The 27,011-nt window shown below is 44.4% G+C and overlaps 1 protein-coding gene across 11 annotated transcripts in view; it reads right to left on the bottom strand.

Annotated features, from left to right (window-relative positions):
- Fgfr2 (fibroblast growth factor receptor 2) overlaps positions 1 to 27,011 on the bottom strand; it is a 104,790-nt gene that overhangs the window by 5,686 nt on the left and 72,093 nt on the right. For all 11 annotated transcript variants that reach the window (XM_010632766.3, XM_010632768.3, XM_010632767.3 and 8 more), the window contains 7 exons: positions 18,366 to 18,517; positions 15,398 to 15,519; positions 13,177 to 13,287; positions 11,448 to 11,638; positions 3,465 to 3,587; positions 2,432 to 2,502; positions 686 to 823 (listed from right to left, as the gene is read on the bottom strand). In XM_010632766.3, coding sequence (XP_010631068.1) covers positions 686 to 823; positions 2,432 to 2,502; positions 3,465 to 3,587; positions 11,448 to 11,638; positions 13,177 to 13,287; positions 15,398 to 15,519; positions 18,366 to 18,517 — 908 coding nt within the window. The remainder of the gene's footprint in view (positions 1 to 685; positions 824 to 2,431; positions 2,503 to 3,464; positions 3,588 to 11,447; positions 11,639 to 13,176; positions 13,288 to 15,397; positions 15,520 to 18,365; positions 18,518 to 27,011) is intronic.

Genomic DNA, 27,011 nt, shown 5'->3' with positions numbered 1-27,011 from the left:
TGGAAAGCACTGATTCGACTGCACAAGGTACGTGTCACTAACACAACATAATCCTTCTTACGGTGTGAAGTGGATCTTTCTAGAAACTAGTTCATGGTTGTATAGCCAGGCACAGTACCCTAAGGATGGCACTGGGACAAATTTTTAGTTCTCTGTGCTAGAATATGGGTGAAATGCAGGTAACCAGATACCAGTTATTTTGGTCTGAGTACATGTGGTTGATGTCAACCGGCAGGGACAATTTTCACTGGTCAAAGATGCCCTGGAAATACCCACTCTCCACTCACCAGACTGAGGCCAGGAAATACGTACGAGCTGTGCTATGCAAGAGCAGCCCCATGAATTTCTAGCTTGTTGTCTGATTTGGGAGTTTTCCCGTCACTCTTGAGGTGTACCACAGTGGCCAAGGGCGATCACTCCAGCTGGTTTTCTCCTCACCCAGGCAGCTGGGTACCACTGATTTAAAGCCCACTCCATACATATTGGTGGGATAGACTTTCTTTTGGCCAAGTATTGGCTGACAGTGTAGCTATTAATCTCAGCCCTGGGGTTGACATGGCTTCAAGCAATTTTTCTTCTTAGAGCATGTTTAGAAAATGAGAGTCTTAAGAAAGTGAGAGAAGTCAGAAGAGTGCCTCATGCAGTGAGTCTACTACAGAACCGACAGGGGAGACCCAGTCCTTACAGCTCATTGGTGCAGTTGGCTGGCTTATCCATCCTGTGCCCTTCCTTTAGCAGCTTAAAAAGTTCCTCCACAGGAATCCCTGGGTAAGGTGAGCCCCCTAAAGTGAAGATCTCCCACATTAACACCCCAAAGGACCAGCTGCAAAAAAGAGAAAATACAGCATTACTATCACATCTGAATCACGGAAACCTAAACATGCACCAGTAAAAAAATAAAATAAAATAAACACATACTTAGTTCCTACACTCACAGATAAATGAACCCTCCAGCAATTCATCCTGCAGGCCTTGGCCTGACCCCAAACCCTAAATGATGACATGGGGATGCTCTGATGGAGTTTTCCATCAGCAGACAAAAAGCAAACCTTAGGAATTCTTCACCTTATACTGGGTGCTAATGAAATGAGGATCTCAACTTCTGGACTTCAAAGCCTTCTGTGCTCCTGTGTAACTCTTCCATCACCCATGCCAGGGTACGAGGGCCCTCATCTACCTATACTATCAGTTGACACAGTAAGGCCAGCAAACTGACTCTGCAGGAAAATGGCTATCTGAGGTGGCTGGCAGAGCACTCACAGCGCCAAGGTTCTGTGACTTACTAGGATGGCAAAGGAACTCAGTAAAGGGCTGGGATTATGATGGAGGAACCAGGTGCCCCAGACAAGATCACAAACAGAAACTGAAGAGACCTCAGACAGTACCATTTACTTGAACTTTCAGAGAGCCACAGTTGGACCTTCTCAGCCTACTTCAGGGGACTCAGTCCCTGTGATAATGAAGCAGAGGATCCCTGTTTGTCTACTTCGCTGCATCCCTCTTGCTACTGCGGTGCTCAATTTCTGGAATGAAACTGCCTGCCTCCAGTTTTATGCAGCGCACAAGCAGGACTAAGAAGAGAGGCAGAAACAGCTTTGGGCCTCAGTTTCCTTAGGGCACAAATAATCATGATAATCATGACTCTCTCCTTCCAGGACAGCTGAGGACTGACCGCACTGGGGCACAATCTGCCCCTGAAGTCCTCTTGCTCATGTGAATGAAAAACAGTTCATTGATTTTTAAAAACTGTTTCCTTTGGCATAATTGTAGACTCACTGGACCTTACAAAAATAGTAACTTTCACCCAGTTTCTCCTAATAATAACATCATTCGACTGAATTTACAAATCTGACACATCAACTGGAGCCTGACCCTAACAGTATTTTTATGTGTCATGATAGAAATATGATGACATTTCTCCTACAGTTCTAGGATATTATCAAGGAGTCTAAGACAAGACCAGATTTTCTTGTATTTTTGAAGAATAATCACTATAAGAAGATGCAGCAGAAATCATCTGGGCTGAGCAAGTCTCACTTAGCATCACCCTTTGGGGAAACATTTAGGCAGGAGAGCATGACACACCAGCTACATAGGAAGGATTTCGAGAATACTTTTTAAGCACACAAAGGATGTGTCAACAGCTTGGCTAATCAGTTAGCAGTTTTGCATGTGCACCCACACCGAGCTGTCGGAGGGACCCTTCCATTCTGGCAAGAGAGGTCAGCAGTTCTGCCTCCTGTGCTCTTTGAAGCCAGGCAGATTAGTAACAGATTAGTAGGCTACCAGCCTACTGTAAAATCGTGCTTTCTGAGGTTGCCCTCTGCAAATGTGTGCAGTGCAGTGGCTACCAAAGAATGAAGAAAGGCAAAGAACATGCACATGGGCAACTCAAGCCCAGAAGAAGCCAGGGAAAAAGGCCAGCACTTACACATCACTCTGATGGGTGTACACTCTATCGAAAAGGGCTTCAGGAGCCATCCACTTGACTGGAAGTCGCCCCTGCAAATATGTAAAAAAATTTAAAAATTCCTGGGTTAAATTAAGGTTATGACAGCAGAATCAACTGGCTGCGCCCTGCTTAAAAGGTGACATTCTGTTTTCATTAGCCTGTATGAGAACAGAAATAAGCTCCAACTAGAGCTATATAAAGTGTGAGAGACACAGATTAGAGCTCATTATAAAAGTGTCATCTCCCTGGATGCTCATTATCACTTATCTCCCTAATATTCAGGCACATCCTGACCAACTTCTGGGCAAAAATTAATCCAGTGACTTTCAGGCTGTATTCTCTGCTATGAAAGTTCTCAACAAGAGCTGTATTTTTCAAACCAAACCCCTGAAGGCTACTGATTATTCTGCATAAAAGATTGTTTCACATTTACTAAAATTATCTTAAATAGATCTTAAATTTGCTGATTGAAAATTGATGAAGCTACAATGGACCCTCGAATTACGACCAGCCTGACATATGAATGCCTTGGGTTATAACTGAAATTTTAGCTTTGACTTAAAAATTCTTGAGTTACAACCCAAATGTGGCAGCCGCCGTTTGTGCTTCAAGATGGTCTCAGGAACAGATCTGACCCTTAAAAGAGTTCTAGAAGGAGCATTACAACATCCTTTCCTGTGTGGGCTCAGTTGAGAAATCCTGGGCCAACGTCTCTCTAAAGACACTGAGCTCTGCCTATCCGCAGGAGAGAGACTTTAAAGGCTGTGTATGGGAGCCTGAGCCTTAAACTGACCAACATGACTTACAACCAGCCCTCACACAAAGTGAGTTCATATATCAAGGGTCCACTTACTTGCAAAAGAATAGGAATAGAAGCAGAAGACATGCCTTCGCAGCTCCTTCTACCTTTAAACCTATGAATTTGCATTTTGGAAATTCTGTACCTTGCCAACACTTTATAGAACTATAGTACTTCTACTGTAACACCCCCATTTCATCACCACAGACTTACGTTTGTTGTCTTTTTGTAGTAATCTATATTATTGATATCTCTGGCCAGTCCAAAGTCTGCTATTTTCATCACATTGTTTTCTGTTACCAAAACGTTTCTGGCTGCTAAATCTCGATGAATACACTGAAATCAAGAAAGAACTAATTTCAGAATGCTTCGAGAAGGAAGATATATTTATTTCTCAAAATGCACACAGAACGTATCTCTCCAGTAAAAAGCTAACCATATTGGGGCTGTTAAGCTAAAGCTGTTCAACCATGAGCCGTTGAGACCCTCTAACATGACACTGGTATTTATTTTCTTAAATCGTTTCAGAGAGCAGAGGTAGACTAAATAACCACATTCTCTTTCGTCTGCAGTTGTCTTATACCACCAATAGTCTCCCATTAGCTGCATGCAAGATCAGTGTTAGGTCATCCTAGAAACCTTTTATTTCAGCTCTTGTTCCCTTCAGAAGAGCATTTTTCAGATGAGCCAGTTAAACCTCAATGTCATATCTTCTTCACCTCCTGGTCATTTCTCCAACATTCTGACCTGATAGAAAACTAAGTCTTTGCTCTCAGAAAAGTCTAGCGATTACGAACTCTGTATTTCCTTCCTATAAATGATGTTTTCCACCCCCACTGCTTCCAAAGTTTACAAAGAGCCTTTTCACTATTAGACCTACATGACCTCTTCCAGTCCCTCAATTTTTCCCTCTCTGCTGCTTCAGACGCTGTTGATTTCCTGCTTGTTTTTGAAAACGCTCCCTCCACTGGGTCCTCCCCCATCTGCTTTGTCTAGGATCGCTGTCTCTCCTCCTCACCACCCCAGACTCTTTGGTTGGCTCCTTCCTTCCTCTGTTCCTCTGTTCCTCAAAAGCAAGGGCCTTCCCATTGGGCTTGTGTGTTTCTATCTTCCTGGCAGCGGTTCTTAGACACATACAAAAGAGCTGCAAATTCCATCACCCCCCCAGCCTCTCTCCTGAGTTCCACATTCTCATTTTCACCTCACTCTGGGAGAATTCCACATGGACTCCCCCTGACATCTCAAGTTCAAGATTCCTACCCCCACTAAAGTCTCACCCCTTTTGTCCCTCTTAATCAACGTTCTTTACACTCACTTCCTGTTGACCGCTACCTGAAACGCCTCTGCAGTTTTCACTCCACTGCTGATCCCTTCTCTCAGGCTGTGGCAACTGTCTGCTCCACGCATGGACTGCCACACAGCCCGCCCAAAGGTCTCCATGCTCCCAAACTCAGCCATCCCCCTTCTACACTTCCCTTCCCTTATGTGTAAAACCCTTTTCTCTCCCTCCCTTCCTTTTCCTTCCTCCCCCTCCCTCTCTCTCCCCCTCTCCCCCACCCTTTCTTTCTTTCCTCAGTACCGGAGATCGAACTCAGGACCTTGAACTTGCAATGCAGGAGCGGTCACTGATCTAAATCCCTGGCCCTCCTCCACTTGTGTTTAGACACAGCCAACTCTACCCTTTCCTGGCTTCTCACACAGCCAATGGCCACCCCGCCATATTCTCAGTCCAGGCTATCACAACACATAACCCACACGGGTGGCACAAGCTGTGTCTGCCACGTATCTTGAGACTAAATCCTGTGCTGCTTGCTATGGGGTAGCTGAAGGTCTGGGCTGATCGCCACTCTGGGCTCTGACAGGTTTAGTTGTTATAATGTCTATATTCCCTTTCTATAAATGATATGCTTTTGTAAGCTGCTCTGTTTCTGTTGCACTTTAATATACCACGACTGCGAGGTGACGCAGGGTAATTAGGATCTAAGCATCAGCCTCTATTTTTAGAAGAGGTAAGGTATAAAGAAGCAAGTAACTACCACCACCAAATGCTTTGACACAAGAAACCAGCAAAGGTTAACTACGATAGGAAGCAGAGAACCTTATCAATCCACTCAACAAATTTGTGACAGAACTAACCTTAGATACTCCATGAAATGACCAATTAAAAAGGAGCAAACCAAGGGCTGGGGATATAGCTCAGCAGTTCGGTGGCCTGCCTTTCAAGCGGAGTTCAATCCCCAGTACCAAAAAAAAAAAAAGAGGAGCAAACCAAACTACCTCTGAAATGTAAATAAGGAATTATTTTACCCTGCCCCACCCCAACTCTTGGTGGTGTTCATTCACTTGGGTAAGAGGATCTAAACTCAGAAAGGAGGGAGTAAGAAAGCCACCCAAGGCAGTTTCCCTGGGCCAGATGAGGAGCAGGAAATGTGAGAGTTCCCAGAGCTGCCTGCAGACCTGTCAGGGCTGGAGCACTGTCCTGGTTTGGAGGCCTCTTCAAACTGAACTTCCAAGCCCTGGGCCAAACTCTCCCGGCGGTGTACTCCTGCTGACTGTGCTCCCAGTGTCTGACAAGCTGAGTGGTCAGAAGAGTCTGGCTTCCACCACACATCAGACCTCAGCTGGGAAAGAGACACTGCTGAGGGGCATTACCTCCACTTTGTTCGGCATGGGCAGCCCCCCCCCCCGCAGGGTGCGAGGAAACACCAAATTCCCCTCTGGGTTGAACAGAGGCCTTGGAACAAGGGCCTGAGAAAAAGAAAATAATTAAAGGCAAGTCAAATCCTCAGCAACCACAGAAAGTTCAGTTGTTCTCCGGCCCAGAGAGCTGAATTTAATAATCAGGGTGCTGGAACATTCTGGTGTTCCCTTTTTCTATATGCTAAGGAAAAGAAGGTTAATACCTCATGGTGCAGACACTGTACCGGGTGATGCTGATCATTTAACTCTCAGGGCCCCCTATGAGATGGGTATGATAATGCTCACTTTATGGATAGGGATGACAAGACCTGCTTCAAAGCCAAACCCACTCGGGTTTAACACTTTGAACTAAAACTAGCAAGGATTTCACAAATTTCCTAAGGCCCAAGGAGCCTAGCACTATCTGAATTAATTACTCTAGGCCCATGGTATTTCTTGCCTGACTCCACCCTCCTCTGACCATGCACACAATGGACAGCTGCCTGAGATCGGGCACTGTGTCACCTCAGTATTCCCAGCTCTGAGCCCAGCCTGGCCTGGAAACTGCCTACTGGGCCACCTTCACAAGCACAGACACCAGCCCCAGCTCTCCTTCTCCCCCTCCTTCCAGGGCGTGGGTCTCAGACAAGCCCCTCCCTCTGTGGGGCTGCTTCCATCATCCCATTCTGTCAGCCTAAAATAGGCTGCCAATCGTAAAGTCCATCCAGTTCTTACATGTCCTTCCCACCGTGCTGAGCAGCTCCCAACAGAGAAGTGTCTCAAAGTGTGCAGGAAGGGGCGGGACAGGGCTCCGTTTCCTCTAGGACCATACCCCATATACACATCTCTGTCCTCGCTCTGAGCAGGGGCACACAGCTGGTTTCTACCTCTCCTTCCTGAAACTCTCCTTTGCAGCTTCTCCAAACTGCACCCAGCCTTCCTCTTCAGTTTCAGCTGGGTCCTGCTCCGCCTCCTCTCCATTTCCTGTACTTTTTGCCAATCTTGAGACCTGAGAGTTTTCCTAGGATTCAATACAACTCCAGGATTTTCAAGGCTTCTCTCCAGGTGACTTTGTTCCCTGCCGTCTCTTGAATGACACCTTTTCCTTGTTCTTCTGGCCTCTCCACTTGGCTCTTGGAGCTGAGCTTCAAGGCCTCTCCCCTTGAATGGCTCTCAGTACTCCTCCATGAGCTCTGGAGTTGTCATTGAAAATTTCTCCCACTCACCTGCTGCTCTGCCTCCTGATTCCCAAGTCTTCTCCTCTTGGGAACTGAAGCAACATCCAATGTCTCAGCCTGGAAATCAGGAGTCCTCGTTGATGGTTCTTTCTCTCCTAACTGACCCACTAATTTTCCTGATCGCAAAAGATGCCCCAAAGCAAACTACCAACTTCTTTCAGTGTTGTGGTGCAAAGCACTGTCACCTTTCACAGGGACCAGGCACTTCCAATCTCCTCTGCAAGCAGGAGCAAGGCCAACTTGAAAACATACACCTACCCTCCCACTGCCCCTCCAGGACTCCCCATAGCTCCCAGGCCCGTGTCTCTGCCTGGAGATTTAAATCCCTGAACAAACAGGACCTTATCAAACTGTTTGTTTCTCAATTTGTCTACATGCACAAGGGTTTTTACATTTTATTGGAATACATATGAGCAATCTCTTGCACTATTACTCTTGGTTCCTGCTCTAACAGCTCAAGGGCTGCACCTGTTCTGGCCAGCCTAGGACATGAGGCACCTAGGGAGCCCTGTAGAATATTTGTGGAAGGACTGAATAAAATGGTGAGCCCAGCCCTCCTACCACTTCTGTAGGAGCAGCAGCACCCTGCAAAAGTGCAGCCCCCACCTTCCATCCAGCTAGGGTTCAGAGTGACCAAGCACAGAGGAATCAAACAGGCCACCTATTATGAGACAAACTACCCTCTCCTGTGTGCTATTAGAAATCATTTCAAATACAAAACGTAAAAATAAAAAGGTCAATTCCACTCACAATAGCTTTCAAAACAAAAATAAAAACAAAGAAAACAAAAAGATGGGATCAGTCTAACCAAGGAGATGAAAGAATTCTACAATGAGAATCACAGAAGACTGAAGAAAGAAATTGAAGAAGATAGCAGAAAGTGGGAAGACCTCTCACATTCATGGATTGTTAAATGGTCATCCTACCAAAAGTGATCTACAGGTGCAATCCAGTTCCCATCGAAGTACCAGTGACATTCGTCATAGAACACAAAAAATCCTAAAATTAGTATGGAAGCACAAAGATCCACAATAGCCAGAATAATCCCAAGCAAAAAGAACAAGTCTGGAGATATCACAATACCTAATTTAAAATTGTACCGCATGACTGCAGTAACAAAACAGCATGGACTGGCACGAAAACATACACATAGACCAATGAAACAAAAATAGAGAACCCAAACAAATCCAGACATCTATAGACACCTCATTTTGGACAAAGGAGCCAAATATAGCATACTGGAGAACAGCCTCTTTTCTTTAACGATGGTGGCGGAAAAACTGGACAGCTGCTTGTAGAAGATCGAAACTAGATCCCTATCTTTCACCCTGTACAAAAATCAATCCAAAAGGATCAAAGACCTAGGTTAAGGCCTGAATCTTTCAAACTGCTGGAAGAAAACAGCGGATACACACTTGAAGCCAAAAGCACAGACAAACTTCCTAAACAGGATTCGAGTAGCACAGGAAATAACAGCAGGAATCAACAAATTAGATTACATTAATTGAAAGGTTTCTGCACAACAAGGGAAACAGCTAATAGAGTGGAGCCTACAGAATGGACGAAAGTCTGTGCCATCTATTCTTCCGATGGAGGATTCATATCTAGAATATATAAAGAGCTCAAAAAACTCAACACCAAAAAACCCAAGCACCCATTCAGTAAATTGGTAAATGAATTGAGCAGACGCTCCTCAAAATAATACAAATGGCCAGTAAGCACAGGAAAAAATATTTAACATCTCTAGCCCCTGGAGAAATGCAAATCAAAACAATGCTGAGATTCCATCTTACCCAAGACAGAATAGCTATCATCAAGAATACAAGGAACAGCGGATATTGGCAAGGAGGCAGGAAAAAGAAACCCATCTACACTGCTGGTGGGAATGCAGATCAGCACAGTCCAGTCACTAAGGAAATTAGTGTAGAGGTTCCTCAGAAAACTAAAAAGATCCGGTGTGGTGGTACACACCTCCCAGCACTCTGGGAGACCAAAACAGAAGGAATTTAAGTTCAAGTTCCACCTGGGCAATTTGGTGAGACCCCCATCTCAAAATAAAAAGGGCTGGGATGCGACTCAGTGTGAAGGCCCTGGGTTCCATCCCCAGTACCTCAAAAACTGAACAAACAAAAACTCGGAAAGACAAATATCACACATTCTCCCTAATATGTGAAATCTAAGAAAGATGACAAGAAAGCAGATGGGAGACTCTTAGACAAGAGAAAGGGAATGAGGGGTAGAAGATGGCATAAAGGAAGTTATGGGGATAACTGAAATATGTGGTACACATTAAACCCAGTATTTTTGTAAAATTAATAGGCATTGATAATAAAAGAAAAGCAAGAATAAGAAAAACTTCTAGATATTTCAGAAAAGGTGAAATAGTACAACAGCTATCCATGTTTATTAAATTTACTTGCTCTCAATTTCTCTGCATATTGAGCTTTTACACACGCACACACACACACACACACACCCACCTCACACCCTTTTCTACAGCTGAAGTCTTTCAAAATTAGTTACAGATATCACTGGTATTTCATGTCTAAATTCACATTTAGATGGTTGAGCAATTCTGGTTTGAAAATCCATAATCCAAAATATTTTATGCACTGACCTTAGGGCACAAGTAGAAAAATTTACCCATACCGTATTTTTAAAAATTTTACAAAGGTATCTTCAGGCAATGTGTATATACAACATGGATGAATTCTCTGCTTCAATTTGGGTCCTATCCTCAACATGCCCCATTATGTATATGCAAACATTCCAAGTTCCAAAAAATCTGAAAGGCTGCAGGCCTCAAGAATTTTGGATAAGGGATACTCTACCTGTATCTCCTACCTTAACACACACCACCGACACCCTCCTCTGAATCTAACTTTGACACAGTTATATCATCCAGAATGGAGCCCATTGTCACCTTCCGTTTGTGCACAGTGTCCTTTGTAAAAGCTGGACCCCATGGCCCAACCCAGGACCACACCTCCACAGCTGGCTACTGTCTCCTCAGCCTCCTTTAATCTGAAAGGATCTCCCTAACATTTCTTATCTTTCATGACATTGACATCTTGAAGTGCTGCCTTGTCAAATGTCTCACATACTGGATCTGGCTGTTCCCTGATGCCAAAAACTTTTGGACTGGCAAACACACCTGTAACCCATGTCCGTGCCAGTGCACACCTACACGCACATAATCATAGAACCCAAAACTATTAAAGTGTTTTTATTACTTTCTTAAAACCTACAATATGCTAGGAGATTTTATGTGGTGGTGGTGTGGGGGGCCCCAGCTAGTAAAGTCCTAAGCTCTGGTCTTTGTAGAAGTGTTTTAAAAAAAAAGCCAGACCACATGATAGCCATGGGCCGTGTTCCTCCATGACAGAGACAGCGGGACTGGGGTGCGGCTAGGCCCAGTCCCCTCTACCCTGCATGGTCTGACAAGGGCTACCTTGTGACTAGAAAGACCCGTGAGGAGATCTAGGTTTATGACTTTTCAGGCAGCCCAGGCCCACGGGTGACACAGTCTACCCCACTAGGGGATATCACCTTTTGGGGAACCTGGAGAATTACCCATGCTGCATCAAGCTCCACTCAGGCAGGTGCTGAGCCCCTTCTACCCATAAAGGCTGTTCTGCACCCCACACAGAGTGTGAGGCCCAAAGGCGCTGGGGTTCTCCAAATTGTCCCAAGGACTTTGGGCACCTGCTGAAATGCTTCCAGCATAACTTGAATATTTTAAGTTCCAATGTAAGTTGCATGCTCAGAATGCTGGTGATTCACCTCAGGGGACCTGGCCAATTCTAACTACAGGGCTCTCAGCAAGAGACAAAATATACTCAAATACTCAGGACTCGATGTTGCTGAAACTCACCACCCCACTTGATCTTTATTAATGCCTTATCAAACTCAAAACCCTAAACACAATGCCCAAATTCCATGTCGCCAACCTCAATAACCACAAAAGAAACGAAGCCAAAGCAAACGAGAATTAAACACCCAACCCAATCAAATTCCCAGGAGCATCAAACCAGCCCTGTCTCAAGCGAGGAGACATCTTTCTTGCTCATCTCTGTAATCGTGTTATGAGTTTATGAGGCTGCTTTGGCCTCTAAAGAGTTCATTAAACTCAAACGTAAATAACACCATAAATATTTTCCAGGTTGTACAAGACATGCGAGAGCTTGATCTAGCAAATGAGCACGTCCAAACCGCCTGATTTCTTTAAAGACACTTTTAATTGGCTTCCACCCAACCAAGTAGAATGCGAAGGACTCACTTTTTGCGAGGCCAAGTACTCCATGCCTCTGGCCAGCTGGTAGGTGCATGACACCAAGTCCTTGAAGGTCATTTGCTCCTCAGGAACACGGTTAATGTCATAGGAGTATTCCATGCCTGGAGGCCTCCGGGCTCGGAGGTATTCCCGCAGGTTGCCTTTGGAGGCGTACTCAACAATGACATAGAGGGGCCCTGTTGACAGACAGGAGAAAGAAGCTCCCTGAGGCAGCAGACCAAGACTGCCCCTGGGCAACCCAGCAAAGAAGGGTTATTAATTTCTACAATCCACCGTGGGAGTTTTGTTGTTTTTGCTGTGAAGATCAAAGCCAGTGTCTCAAGTACACTAGGCAAAGGCTCGCCCTCTGAGCTACAGTGATACCCTTATTATTTTCTTCTTGGTTTTTATCATTCAGAAAAGGACACATAAAAATTGAACACCTGCATTCTAATCTCTCCAAAATGATAATCTACATTTGGTCACGACGGCCTCAAAAGGCTTTAAGAAGCAAAGATACAGAGGTAGTACCTTCCACTATCACTCCAACCCTCTCTCCCCAGTGGCCCCCTGGGGAGAAATTTGTTCCCTCCGATTCATTTTAATTAGAGTGTGTGTATTATTTTTAATCAGATAAATAATGACTGAGCTCTGCAATATTTCCCTTACACAATACCCCTGTGGATTTCAGGTGAGCTGATAAAAATTAATTTACCACACTATTTATCCTTTTCCCCTGTACCTATGGGCAATTAGGTTGCTTCCAGGTTTCTGCTATAACAGTTAGGGCAAAGAACACTGCTGTACATGTTTCCTTGTTCATATGTGCGGCATAATCTCCTCAAGGTATAGCCTGGGTCAACAAACTACAGCCCGGGTCGACAAACTACAGCCCACAGGCCAAATCCTGCCTACTACCTGTTGGAGTCCTTAAATGTGACGGGCACACAGCCAGTTCCATTCTTGTCCAAAAGCTGCTACTTCAGTACAAAGGCAGTAACCGAAAGTTGCAACAAAAGCCTAAAATATCCACAAATGCCCTTTACAGAAAAGTGTTGTCGATTCCCACACAGACCTAAAGAAGAAACTGCTAAGTCAGACTTTGGCATTTTCAAGTTTATTAACTTCCAAACTGGCCTCAAAGTGCCAGTAAGTGTTCAATGAAAGCAGCCAGGCTGCATCCCTCGTCCCTCTACCACCTCGAAGGAATTGAGCTCCTGCGCACCACTTTCTTTGAAGCTAGTCTTGAGAGCTCAGCCACCTGCTGCCTGCCTCAAGAGAGGGCTTCCCCCAATTCCTATGTTAAGGGAAGAACTTTTCAAACACAGCCTTATTTTTGGAGAAATCTTACTTAGCACTTACAAAACAAAAACAAAGAAATTGTCCTTTCCAAATAGCCTCTTGACCTAAAAATACTAGGACCCTCCTCTCCCTTGTCCCCCAGGGACAAACACAAGAGTTCTGTTCACAACTGGCAACATCTCCCTGAGTTTATTTTATTTTAGTTAATTCAATTTTTTGCAGAACTAGGAATTTAATTCAGAGTCTTGTACATGTTAGGCCAGCACACTACCACTGAGCTACATCCCCAGGCCCCTAAAGATATTTTAAAGAGAACTATAAGTATGCACTCAAGGCACCCTAGATACAGGACCCAGAAATGCAACGGCTTCCAAAATGATGCTAACGCTCACCCCCGTAGTGGGTGCCTGGGAAGCTTTTTCCTCCTACTCACCATCCTGCGTGCAGGCTCCAAGCAGATTAATGATATTTTTGTGTTTTCCAATCATCTTCATCATCTCCATCTCTGACACCAAATCAGAAAGATCTTTCTCCGTAGCATCATCTGTGAACATTAGGTGAATCATGAATTAGTTAGTTTCCTCTAACTCATGGGCTATCATTATTAGTGGCCAAACAGGTTTAAAATGTGACACTGAATTTTAGAACAAGGAATGACTTTCCCAATCACTTCCCTCGTAATATCTGTGAAGGGTCACACGCCCAGGAATGTCCTGCTCTGTGTTAAATAGCTCACTGAAGTTCAGTGGGGTCAACATTCAGGACCAGAGCACAGCCTCTAATGTGTAAGCCAAGACTTTTGTAATAACCCTTACAAACCTAAATGTTCTTCCTCTATTGTGTAATTCCCATCATCTGCCATATCCAAGGTACCCTACACAAAGCACTCCGATTTTCATGGTGCCCAAAAGCAACTCTGATATGACAGGCAGGAAAACACAAAAGGGACATTTTCAATCTCTACAGACTTCATCCAGTGCAAGATTCCTAACTCAACCCAAGTAACCATTAGCACATTCAATCTCTACAGACTTTCTCCAGTGCAAGATTCCTAACTCAACCTGAGTTCACAGATAGGTCCAGGAGGTGTCCTGCAACTGAGTACTAAGTGCACGCAGGTGTTTTGTGCAGGTGAAGGGCAATGCCTCCTACTGACTTCTCAAAGGGGTATAAGCCTGTGCTCTGTAATTTCAAAGAAAAATAGCTCAGGCTATACATACACAGGCTTATGGTGAGCTAAGAGGAAGTGGCATGACTGTTCCCATGCACCCTCTTCAAACTAATTTAGTATGGAAAAACACAGCTGACTGAAAAGAAAATGAAATCGAGGCACAGATAGGAACCATGTTGCCAAAAGCATTTCAGCCTCACAAAAAGCAAAGCATTACAATTGTCTGTGCGCAAAATCTACTCTGACATATAGGGAGGGAAGGAGGAAATAGGTCTTTCAGGCTCTGGGCCATCCATCTATTGGCTGTAATCAAGGACACGGCACAAAGGTTCTGGGGCATGAGTCCATGTACATCCTGAAAGGGAAGATGGCCAACCCCACCTTACAAGAGAAACAAGCTTTCTTCTGGAATATCCCCACCTCATTCCGTGCCCCATAACAAAATCAGAAGACCTGCTGAAAAACATGGGGAGCCATGACTGCCCCTGGAAGGTAGCCAGGGCTGCCTCCATGCTGGTACCCAGACACACCCAGCATCAAACCACCCCACAAAGTGATCTCAAAACACCAGATTTCCCTGGAAGCCTCAGATCAACAGCTGAGACACAACGAGCAACTTTTCACTTTCTAGCCTGCTCCTCTTTCTTAGGGACAGATGTGGGGAGTACCCCAAGAGAAGCCAAGAAAGAAAGTAACACATCCCACATCCCAAGGAGAGGCTTTGTGACCTTGAAACTATGGAACACTGGGCTTGGGACCTCCTTTCTGAGATCCCTACAAGATTTATAACGTGCCCGTTCCCTGTCACCCTTCCTGTAAAAGAATACTACGGGAGAGTAAGTTAATGGTCAAGAGTTCTTTAAGCTCCGAGACACAGGCATGAAGCAGGATTGGAAGATTTGTGTAGAAATGTTCAGATTCCCATGAGCACATCGTTTGCATCTTGGGGTCACTGAGGCTCTGCCCCAGCCCTCACAATGTTAGTTCCTTTTCAGCTTCTAAGTGACTCCCCCAGACTGACTGGTATCATTTGTGCTCTGCTCCTTGTAAAAAAAAAGAAGCTGTTCTGCTCCCTGAGCCTCTTACTCCCACCCCAAATGCCAATTTCTCTTTATCCATAGGTTAGAGTCTCAGTCCTGAATCCAATCACCAACTCCATCTAAATCCATAGTTTGTAAGCAGATGATTACTTTCTAAGCCCACAGAAATAAGAAGCAAGTGAAGAATGGTGGTTCCCTAGAAGGACTCAAAATAATAACTCAATCTTGGAGGCTTCCACTTGCTAACAAAACGGTCTTCTCTTTTTTATAAGTACACACCGCTCAAGATAAATAGCCTGTCTGAGGCGCTGATCTATCCTGAGAACTCCTCAGCCTCTAGGTCAACTTTTTGCCCTCCAACCCCCTGCCACAACAGAGTTCCCCTGCCATAAACGAACAATCTTGAAAAGCTTTCCCACCCTCCCCACCCCTTCCCCACTTACCTTTCAACATCTTCACTGCCACGGTGACCGCCTCCTTGGGTTTGTCTTTATCGATCCCCACTGCCTCAGCCATGACCACTTGCCCAAAGCAACCTTCCCCGAGGGGTTTGCCCAGCGTCAGCCTAAATGTGTAAAACAGGGGATAAGCACATGGCATCTGGTGCAAGGGTGCAGCAAGGGAAATTCCAGAACCAAATATAAAAATCTTTCAGCGGCTTGCGAAAGCATGGCGTATTTATCATATGGAACTAATGAGACTTAGGGTACACACATGCTGGAGTGTTTTCTTAGTGACGTTTTAGAGAATGTCAATTACTGGGGGAACAGCTATTAAATTTCACATTTGTAGTCTCAATTTATTTTCTTTATGGAAGGCATCCTTGCGAGCAAGGTGGGCAGCCTCCCTGAGTGCCAACAATGAGGAGCTTTTGATGTTGAGCCAATTAAATATTTGTAATTTAGAATGTCTCAGAGAAAAACATTAAGCCTTTTCTTTCTTTCTTTTTTTTTTTGGTCCCTGTAAAGTGACAGCTTTAAAATCACTACTATTCAAATACCAGTGGGTTTTACAGTTACATTCCTTGCCAAGTGACTGGATATGAATCTTAAAGGCATTTCAAAGACTCTCTAATTTTTTGCTATAGAAAATGGGGAGAATGTTTTTTACATAAACTTAGAAATCCTTACGACTACCTAAAATTAACAAAGTAAAATCGGAAGTGAACACCACAAATTCTATGTCTAAGCTTAGAAGCTCTATGCAGTCACATGAGTGGCCATATATTGTCTTTGGGCATTCCAGAAACCACAGAATGGAGAAGTCTGGAGTACTTACTCATGTGGTTTTTTTGAACTTAAGCATAACACAGCAAAGTACTGAGCTGCCATTAGTAAACAGTATTTACGGTAAGTACACAATGGTGTGCAAAAGGTCAGCAAAAACAGTGAGGTCAGATTATGCTATGCTGAGGTCATCCCATTTCTATCCAGAACTAAAATTAAATTTAACATCTTGGCAGAAAATAAACATTTGCATTGGAAAAATGACTAATTTATGTCCCACTGCCCTGCTACTACAAGCACAACAATCCTCTCTTTGTATAACTTCTGCCTCCGATCTAATAAAGTGCTTCTAAATAGCCTTCATTCATTGAAAATCTGCTCCACCTACATTTGTGCTAAACACTGTTTGGAAATGCATAGCACTTAGATTTTCCACACTCGGGGTACCCCCAGGTGGGAGCTAACAGCTCAACACATACAGACTCCCACTGTTGACTGCAGTGTCACAGGTGGCAAAAACGACAGGCTGAACCTGAAAGCTGCAAGCTCTTAACGAAGGATCACAACTGCCCGATTCAGTCCCGTATACACAGGAATGTGCACATGAACCCAACCACTTATACAATCACACACAGCTAGGGGCTGGCAGTGTTCATGAGGAACGCCCCTCCTCTGCACATCCTGCTGCAGGTAAAGAAACTGGCCTTTGTATTTTCCATGGTGCCTCATAAGTAAATGTCGCATAAACGTTCCTTAAATGAAGAAACCGTTTTTTTTTTTTTTTTTTACTATAGCACACAAATAACTGAACGATGCCTAGAAAATTAATTCAGTTCTAGCTTAGGATACACATTAGTATCTCTACAATGGTCGCTGGGAAACAAAAGCAATATGAAGTTGTGTGAATCAAAATCCCAAGTGCTGTGTAAGCCCTTTCTCCCTTCCAAACAGAGCCTGGCATAAGCAGTCTCTGGAAGAGCTTCCTTTGTGTTTCCAAATCTGTGTACGTATATACAAGAAGTGTATCTTAAACATGTTATATAATCTCAGGGAGATCCCGCAAATGTCAAGTCAAACAGGATATTTATTAGCAAGGCAAGAACGATTCTAATTTATTTGATGAAGAAAGAATCAGCATTTCTACCCTACATGACTCTCAAGCTGTTCAAACTCTAATTAGTACTCAAAGGATGCCAGAGTAAGCTGCCATCTTCTCCAGTGAAATTCATTTTGGAAGGCGGGGCTAGAGGCGGCCTAGAGGAGGGAGGGGCTGGCAGCCCATGGCCTGTACTTTTGGCTCTTGCCTAGGACATTTTCCTGAGGTCTGCAGCTCAGAGCTCCCAGATTACGAAGACATAAATGGAAATGAAAGAGAAACTCCCTTGGCCAAGAACTGTGCTGTCCTGGGAGGTAGAGTATATGCCATGTGTACTATTACCCTCATTTCACAGGAATGAAGTTGGGAGAGCTGAGTGACTCACCCAAAGGGATCCAGCCACTGGCTGGCACAGCCAGATTCAAATGCAGCCCAACAGAGCCAAAGTACATGGACTTGTGCAAATCAGACTGAGATATACCGCTCCTAACAATGCCTTCAATAAAGACCAAATGGCAGCCTTTGACTAAATATCTTATTGGAGAACCTCTGTGCCACCCAACAGGGAAATTATTATGGACCACAAAAATCAGATCCAAGTCCATACTCAAAGCTTTTCATCTCAGCCCTATATTAATAACCATTAAAAACAGCAGCATTTGGTGAAAGATTCTAAAGGCAGTTTATACTCTGCATCTAATTTCTCCAAAGAAATAAACTACAGAACAGTAATTTTTCTAGTAACCAGAAGTTGGAATGTCAGATCTATTTTATAGATTGGGTAATTCTACTTTTATTCCATTTGACGGGGTTTGAATTGGCTAGAAATTTAAAAAATGATAACCAGATGCCATCTTGTTTGGAGGCCAGCCAGGAGTCTGTAGTTCTGCTTTAAAGGTGCTATTTAAAAAAAAAAAAAAAAAAAAAACATTCTTTTCTTTTCCAGGAGTTATTTAGAAACAGTCTCACTCTTATTGACACCATCAGAGCAAGACCTTTGCAGTTAAAGGTCATAAAAAGAAAATGTCGATCTAATATTCCCATTTATATTGAAGTTTCTATTCGAGGATAATGCCCAGCAGCACTCACTTATCTCTGGGGAACTCCCACTTTGGATCCTCTGGCAGCTCGTATTCCGAGACCCCAGCCAGCATCGGGGTGTCTGCTGTTGAGGAGAGACGTGTTGTTATCCTCACCAGTGGGGTGTTGGAGTTCATGGAGGAGCTGGACTCAGCAGAAACCTGGGTACAAAATACAAAGCACAGATGTAATCCTGGCTCTCCCTGAGAAGGCTGGAAGTGAGCCAGAGCCCAGCCAGAGCTTCAGCTCTTAGAAAAGAAGAGGGTAGGGGCTGAACAAAGTCATAAACCGAAACAAAAAGCACCAGACTCTAAGCCCTCTGTTCTCCCATCTATGCAGTACCAGATTTGACCCGAAGTACACGTTCCTGAGATTTGTTCCTCAAACGAAAAATTTCATGGAAGTCTGATCAAATGGCAAGTCTGCTGTGTATCCAGATTCTTCTCGGCAGTCCCTTGAGGACAGGTACACAGACCTTGTTGGCTTCATTACAGCCTTTGCCTGTTTCAGGGCCCTGGACGATTAAGCTCCTCGCAGACGAGGATCAATGCTGTGCTCAGGAACTTCACAAGGATCTTTAGGAAATGAGCTCATCCCTATTTCCCCTGTTTTGGAAACAGAAGGCAGACTATCTCAAGGAAAGAGCTCTGGGCTTTGAGTGTGGATGCCAGTCTAGTAGCGCCACGCCTTTATTTGAGGTAACCCAAGACCTAGGTGATGGGGAGCACTCTGCTTCTCCCCAGATCTTCTGGACACCTGTCAGTGCCCAAGCCATTCAGCGAAACCAGGCTGCCTCTTCTTCACTTCAGCTTCAGACACCAATGCACTGAATGTGTGAGACAAAAAGTCATGGGGAAGAGAAACACACCTGTGTTCACAATAACATAGGAGAGCTTCTCTCCCATCTGACAGCGCACAAGACTCCCTCAAGTTATCTCTTCATTGACCCTGATCCATTTCAGTTTGTGTCCGACACAGTGATTATTTCTTTCTTTTTCTTTTTTTTTTTTTTCTTCCCCCAGTACCAGGGATCGAACTCAGCATCTTGAGCTTCCGAGGTAGACACAGCACCACTGAGCTCAAGCCCAGTCCTCAAAATGATTACTTCTTAAACACAGTCTCCCCTTGGCTGGTTTCTGTGAAAGGAAAACTTAGGCAGAGCTTACCTAAAGGCTACTTCTGAGTACATCTACACAGTCTTGGTGTGAGCACAGGATGCCTGATACTGGTTTCCTCTAAACAGGAACCAGATTTCAGTCTAACAACTTGGCAACTTAGTGAGACCCTGTTTCCTAATTTAAAAGTAGAAAACTGGCTGGGGATAAAGGTAAGCACCAAGGTCCTGGGTTCAATCCCCAGTACAAGGAAGGAAAGAGAGGAAGAGGAGGAAGGAGAAAAGGGGAAGAAGGAGAGGAAAGAAGGGAGGGAGGGAGGGAAAGGAAGAAGGAGAAAGAGAGGAGAGGAGGGGAGGGTAAAAAGAGAGGAAGGGGAGCAAGGGAGAGGAGGTGGGGGAAGAATGTGAGTTAACAAGAAGAATTCATTGGTGGCATCTCAAGTTTTGGCTCTGTCTCCTGTCAAGGATGAGGATTACAGTATTCCCAGCTATTCGTACAAATACCTCTTCCATCAACCTGGCACAGGCTGAGCTCAGACAAACTCAGGCAGCACTAACTTTCACAAAGTGGGTCCTAGACTCCTCTCACCTGGAACCAGAGGACCTGTACTCCCCCAGGATCATTCTATTCGCAGAGCACTGATTCGCGCCTTCGTGAACCCACACCACCCTGAATACAGGCTGGAAACTCAAGAAGATGCTCGAGGATAAGGTGAGAAGGAAATTAGATTACAAGTAGTAAGGTGTTTTCCAGATTGAAATCAAGAAACAGGCCACTTATAGAGCTTCCATTATCTCTTAAAAGTGTACGTGACTGCATTTCTGAGCAGTCTTTGGGCGGGGGGCAGGTGGGAGAGTTATTTCTAAATTTGGCTATGCAGATGTTGATTCACTGAGGCACAGAGAAATTTAAAAATTACGCGAAAAAAGAGGGAACCGAAGAGTTGATAATTTTGTAGCTCAGAGCCTCATTCCCCAGTATCCAGGTTGCAAAGGCAAATGGCAAAAGCAAGCAAAAAACAAAAAAAAGACCAGAAGGTAAATGTATGAGCTCCTGTAGAGTCCACTTCTGTTCCCACTAACGACCCAGTCTACAGATGAGGATGCTTTAGCCCACATGGTGTCCAACCCCATGATAGTGAGCCAACCTCAACTGCGGGATGCATAAGCAGGAACATTTCAAAAACATCAAAATTTCCAATTTCCATTAACCACATAAACATCTTCAGCTTCATCCACAGAAAAGGGAGCTCAGAAAGACTCAGAAACAGGTTTGGGCAATGAGGCTTCTCCAAGTCTTTCCACTCACCTAACTCATTCTGCATCAGTGCCATGTATTTGCAAAAGGTACCTGGTGTTTTCAAAAAATAAAAATAAAAAGCTATTCCAGGAAGTTCTTCTACATAAACAGGCAAAACATTGCCACTCGCTGCAGTGGAAACTTGTGCTTGAAGATCAGAGGCAAGAAGTTCCAGCCAAGCTAGTAAAAGTCAGCCTAGTGATGAGACAACACAGGCCTCGCATGGCCAAGGTCCAGCAGATTCTGCAACCAGCATATTCTGCAGGACCACCAGCATAGTCCCTCTGCACTGGACCCAGAGTTCCCAAAACTGCACCGCTGGGCGCATGGTGTGCTGCAATCAAGGGAGGCGGGAAACTGACTGGGCAATCGCTGGAGGTCACAGTGCTGGACAATGTTAAAGTCCACAGACCCTAGGAACATCCAGGCCTCCGTGCCTTGTCCCTGAAGATCACGGGATAGGACGTGGGACAGCAGCTTTCATGCAGTGAGTGTGAGAATAGACATTTAAAACATTTCTGGAAGGATATCTAAGAGACTTAGCAGTGGTCACCTTCAGGGAGAGAGATTAAAGGTTGGGGAGAAGGTAGAAAACTTTCTAGACTTTCTAGACCATTTGGATTTTATTACCACGTATGTGCTTTTCTTTTTATGTTTTAGGAGAAGCACTTTCTTCAACAAAAATATTTTTTTAAATAATAAGAATCTGAACTGAGGCATGAAGAAAGAGGAAAGAAAATGGAGGGCACATGCCTGGAATGTATCAACTTCTAAAGTAGGTTAGAAATGGCAAGACCATTGCTTTTATTCCCTTCTTCGGCTCCCAAGCTATGTTTTGTGGCGTCTCTGCATCCTTCGGATGTGGGTGCCCCAGGGCCTGTCCAAAGTCAAGCAACTGTAGTTGCTGCCCGGCCCCAGCATGCCTGAAGTCCTACACCTGAGCGGCTCTGTAACCCAACTGTCAGGGTCCACGTCCCAGTGCGAAAACTTTCTGTGTGAGCTTTGGGAAGTCACATAATCTTCCTAAGGCCAAGCTTCCTTTATCATGAGGATGGAACAAAGCAAAAAGCAGCAAAGTGGCCCTCATTAAGAGCTCAGTTACATTTGCTCCTGTATTTTTCCTTAGCATTTTTTGGAGGTCTACGTGCCCGGTCCCAGGAAACATACAATGGCACCTCTCTGGATAATTTAAAGTATTTGGAGCCTGGGGTGTTAGATCCTATCAAACCATGCACAAGAAGGGAGACAGCCTGGTGACAAGAGGGGCTCCTGCACACATTCCTTAACAGGCATATCTGATCGGGAAGGCAACGTCCTCCCTTCCTGGCCAGGATGAGCTGGTGCTCCAGCAAATGAGAGATAAAGAATCTAGGTCCCAAAATGGAAGGTAGGAAAGCCAGAGGGCAACAAGATGCTAGTGACAAGCATGGCTTAGGGGCTACTTCAAAACAGAGAAACATAATATTCAGCCAGAAGCTGACTGCTCTGTGATGAACCTCTGACCCAGAGGGAATCTGCATCCACAAGTTGACACATGTGTACCCCATCTCCCAAACAGAGCATGTCCATGCAGTTTTAATGTGAAAGCTTTTAAAATGGAAAACCTAAAATAATAATAATAATAATAATAATAATAATAATAATAATAATAATAACAACAAAATGGAAGACCTTAACAAACTTTTATTGCATAAAATGATGTTTACTTTTGGGAACTTTGTTCAGATAAAGTGTAGAGATCAGATTAAATGGGGAAAATGTTTTGGTACAAAGTGGGGTGGAGGAGAAAATGCCCATAGTAAAAGAAAGTACAGAATCCGATCGCTCTGTCTACTGAGGTATATCTTAATTTTACCTCCGTGCATTTTTACTAGGCTTTTAAAATCCCCTCCGGGACTGTAAAATACAACTGGCTTTCTCTTCACTCCCTTTTCCTCTGAAAGCAAACCTGTTTAGACGGCTTGGCGTGATCCCCGGCAGGCGGTTTCCCCCAAGGGACATCACGTTTCAGGGGCCCCTTTTCTCTGAGTCGTGGCCCCACTGCCTACCTTGGAAATCTTCCCTCAGTACTGTTAGATTATCATTTTTCTTTTTTATAAAATCCTAATTTCCCCTATTAGATATTCTTTCTATCTACAGACTTCAATTTTGGCATTTCCTTTTCAACTCCTTAAAAAAATATTCCATTGGTAGTGAGTAGTAAATTCCTTACAAACAAAAAATTGCTAAAACTTTAGTAAACTATTTCCCCCACCCAAATCCTGGCAGGCATTTTTTAAAGCATATATTCTCACAGTCTCCAATTCAGCTTCCTTACTTTCCGGAATCTCTTTACCATGTGCCATAAATCAAGCTTTTAACTAAATGAGCTTTTCATATATTTCCACAGTACATATGGGAGATTAAGAGAGGAAGTAAGGTTGTTTGTTTTGTTTTGTTTTTTTCCTTTTTAAAGGGCCACCAAGAAATAGTGTTATCTCTTTTTACTAGATTAAAGTTAACATCTAGAGGGAACCTCAGAGATCAGAGCTGAGAGAAAGATGTTATGGGGGAGATGTGATTCAGATGTATGTGTTTCTTTTTCTAAGAAATGACAGACACTCTTGAGCCACAGCCTGCTAAAGAAACTGTCTACCTCTCAGGCTTCAGGCCCAGCTTCCAGAACCAGAATAGAAGGCCCAATGTGCACTTACTTCTGCCATCTGCCTTGCATACCACCCCCTATGACCAAACAAAATGCTTTCCTCACATCAAGCTAGGGGCTAGAAAAGCTTCAAGAGGTTCTGTGGTTGGATTTTTTTTCCCCTCCCATAAGAAAAGTTAGGAAATGAGGCAAGGAAGTTAATTAGACAATCAAGTTTCTCACTTAATGAGCCTCTACCTCCCCTACACCTCCACTAGACTCTTGAGCAACCTGTCAGAGCAATGACATACTAGTCCTGGGTTCTACTTAGAAGATCTCATCACCCAAATTCCAGGTCTGCTATTAGTCAGACTGGCATGCTGTTCCAAGGCTGAGAGAAGAGAAGGCTGGCTGAGTCGGGGAGGGGAGGGAGGCACCAGCCAGAAAAGCAGGTCCCAGTCAGGTCAGCCATGACCACTCTAATTACCCAAATGTTTTCTGGAGCCAGTGAAGTTTCATTAGACCACTTGACTGACTACACCACCAAGAATATTCCAGGATTGTGGAGTTCAGCTGCCAGGCAGCAAGCAAGTTTCTAAAAGCTGAACTTTGCTTCATGAAGTTTGGTCTACTTATTGACCATTAATACACAGCCCTAAGAACTGGCTACTGAGTCATGAGCTCCTTCCCCCGCCCCTCTGCTCCACTCCTGATATCCCCAGGACACATCATGTACCTCAAAGGTGTCGCTACAAATGTATCCCTGAAGCCGGGCGTAGTGATGCACACATGTAATCCCAGCACTCGGGAGGCTGAGGCAGGAGGATCACTGAGTTCGAGGCCAGCCTGGGCTACATAGTGAGTTCCTGGTTAGTCTCAGCTACATAGTGAGACCCTGTCTCAAAAAAAAACAAAAAACAACAAAAAAGTACCACTGATTTCTCTGGTTTTTACTCTGCCTATACCCAAAGCTGCCAGGGTGAAACTAAAGTCTAAGTAAAATACCCGGTAGACCTTGTGAGTTACTGAGGAAGATGGGAGGAATTGTGAGCCACACAGGCTTCACCTGAACACAGGCCTGACACAGTTAAACTCTATCCCACCTAAGGGTCTGGCTGCGTGAAAGAAAACTGACACACTGAGAAAAATCTACTCAACAAACCCACTGTGTCTCCCGAGCAAGCCACCTTGGTTTCCTCTGCGTCATCCCTGTTGTACCTGCTCCCACCCCGACCATCACCCCTCAAGTGACTGGTGGGACTCACAGAAAGAGAAGCCACCCCTCAAACCCGGGCACATGGCCGCTAGCCGTATGGCAGGCCTGAATGTGAACCGAGAGGCTCACAAAGACGCCATCCCCGGGTCAGCTCCACTGGTCCAATTTGTCACAGGAGGACCAAGAAGTGGAAGCAGCTGAGCGGGTGCCTCACACGGTCTCCCCGTCGCCCTGCCTGACGGGGGATGAGCCTCCCCCAAAAGGAGGCACCACATCCATCTGCCTCTCCCCATCAAAAACTTGCTTCATTTCCCCCAAGCATCAAAGCACATCAAAAAGTCTCAAAAAAGTCATAGCTAGAGGGCTGGGGATTTAGCTCAGTGGTGCTGCTCCCTGCCTTGCAAGCACAAGGACCCAAGTTTGATCCCTGGTAACAAAACAAAAACAAAAGTCATAGCTAGAAAAGGTAAGGCTAAAGAACTTGCCACTAACCCGTCTTCATGTACTCTTGAGTTTTCTGTACACAAAAACAATAAATTGTTCTAAATCCAGTGTTTTTTAAAAAAAATCAGTCACTGGAGAATGAGCCCAGGAATTTCTTTGGTACTGGGAAAAAATATTTTAGTGCCCAAAACATAAACGTAACATGAACTGAAATGTCTCACTTATAAAAATAAGTTCAGCATGGATCAGCAATTGTTAAGAAGGAAAAACTAACAACAAGATAAACACACAGATTTCTTATTCTATAAAGACAACAGTGATGGAGTGGATAGGTAGAGAGAGAAGCTGCCTAAATACATGTCAAGGAAGGGTGAAGGTCAGAGCTGAGAAGATAGAATGCGGGTTCCACCATGAAGATACTGAGTATCACCGGTTATACAGGAGGCTAGGTCTACAAAGGAGGAAAAGTAGCCTTATAAACGCCTAAGAGCAACAAATCCTCATGACATCTGATTACAGGCTAACCTGTCGCCAGGTAAAAGTATGCTTGGCATCCCTGTGGTATTCACTCTGTCATCAACATATCTGCAGGCCTTTGTGGAGCTTTTCCTTCCAACTTCAGTCCAATAACCTGCTTTTATCCAGAAAACAGATAGGCATCTCCCCCGTGAAGAGGCATGATTATTGACAAGATGTTCTCTGGGAATAATTCATAAGGCACCCCAGTTTGGCATATACAAAGAGCTGAAGTGTGTCGACATCCCCCCTCCCTCCGGATAGATTAATCTCCCAGAGATTGATTTTTCCAGGATGACTGGTATTTGACCACTTTCGTCTGCTTCTCTTATTCTGGAGTTCTTTAACCCTACTGAAACACAAAGCAATTACATTTCAACAGCAAAGGTGGCAAGCCATGTCTTACACAGAACCTGGTTTAGAACAAGGACTTAGTAAATTATAATGAATAAAAGAAAGGAGGGAAGAAAACAAGGAAAGAATCCTAATTTTCCTTTGGTCACAGAGAATATGAGAAAACTGACCAACTTAGGAAGAGATGGACAACAAAGAAAAACAAGATGGTCAAAGAGAAGGAAAACATGAAGGACAAGGTTGTTATTAAAGGGATTTTCAGGGCAACTATCTATTTTACATGAAGTTAAAACAGAAGTATATTACAATCGCTGCCCCCCCATGAAATACCCGTGGGACAGTGGTCTAACTACACTAAATTATAGGTTTTCCCTATTAGAAAAAAAAATGCAGAAATGGGATTTCTACTCCCCTGTGTCAACTCCCCAAGCCTGAATCCCAGTTTGGAAGCTATGAAGAATCACCCTGAGGTTACTAGTGCTACAGTACCTGAAGGAGGGTGGAGGAGGTGTGGCTATATAGCCAGAAGCCATTGGGCCTTAAGGAGGCACCTCAGAACAGGATTCTAAAATAATTGGCCAGGGAACTGGCCCTGGCGCAAAGTGTCTCCAGCCCCATGAATGACACCGATGTCAATCAAAATAGCATTCTTGGTGGCAGAAGATAACCAAGGGGCCTATTTTCCTCATCTTCTTGGCACAGTTTGGTCATGCCCAGCACTTGACAGAGACTTCAGAGTTTATCCCCAACCTCTAATCAGAAGAACCCATGAGGAAGGTGGCTCCAAAGAAACTAACAAGGACTCATCAACCTGGAGTTGGGAGAGGAGTTGAGAATGGCAGATCTGTGACAAAACTCCTGTCAACCAAAGGGCCCTAATCTTTCCTAACATCTTCTTCAGAAAAGGGCACTGCTACCTTAAGTCCCAGGAGAGGCAAGAGTGGAAAAGAACCTAGAATTTCTCAAAGGGCTTTTGAGAATCACCTGAGGATTTGTTTAAAATAAAGATTCCAGGGTCAGGATTTACCTCAGTGGTTCCAGCACCTGCCTCACAAGCACAAGGGCCTGAGTTTGATCCCTGGTACCAA

This window comes from Fukomys damarensis, unplaced genomic scaffold (assembly GCF_012274545.1).
Source record: "Fukomys damarensis isolate Sample0158 unplaced genomic scaffold, DMR_v1.0_HiC HiC_scaffold_8, whole genome shotgun sequence".
In the NCBI taxonomy this organism is placed as follows: Eukaryota; Metazoa; Chordata; class Mammalia; order Rodentia; family Bathyergidae; genus Fukomys; species Fukomys damarensis.
The sequence above is the reverse complement of the archived record's forward strand: the minus strand, read 5'-3'. Positions and strand labels throughout refer to the sequence as shown.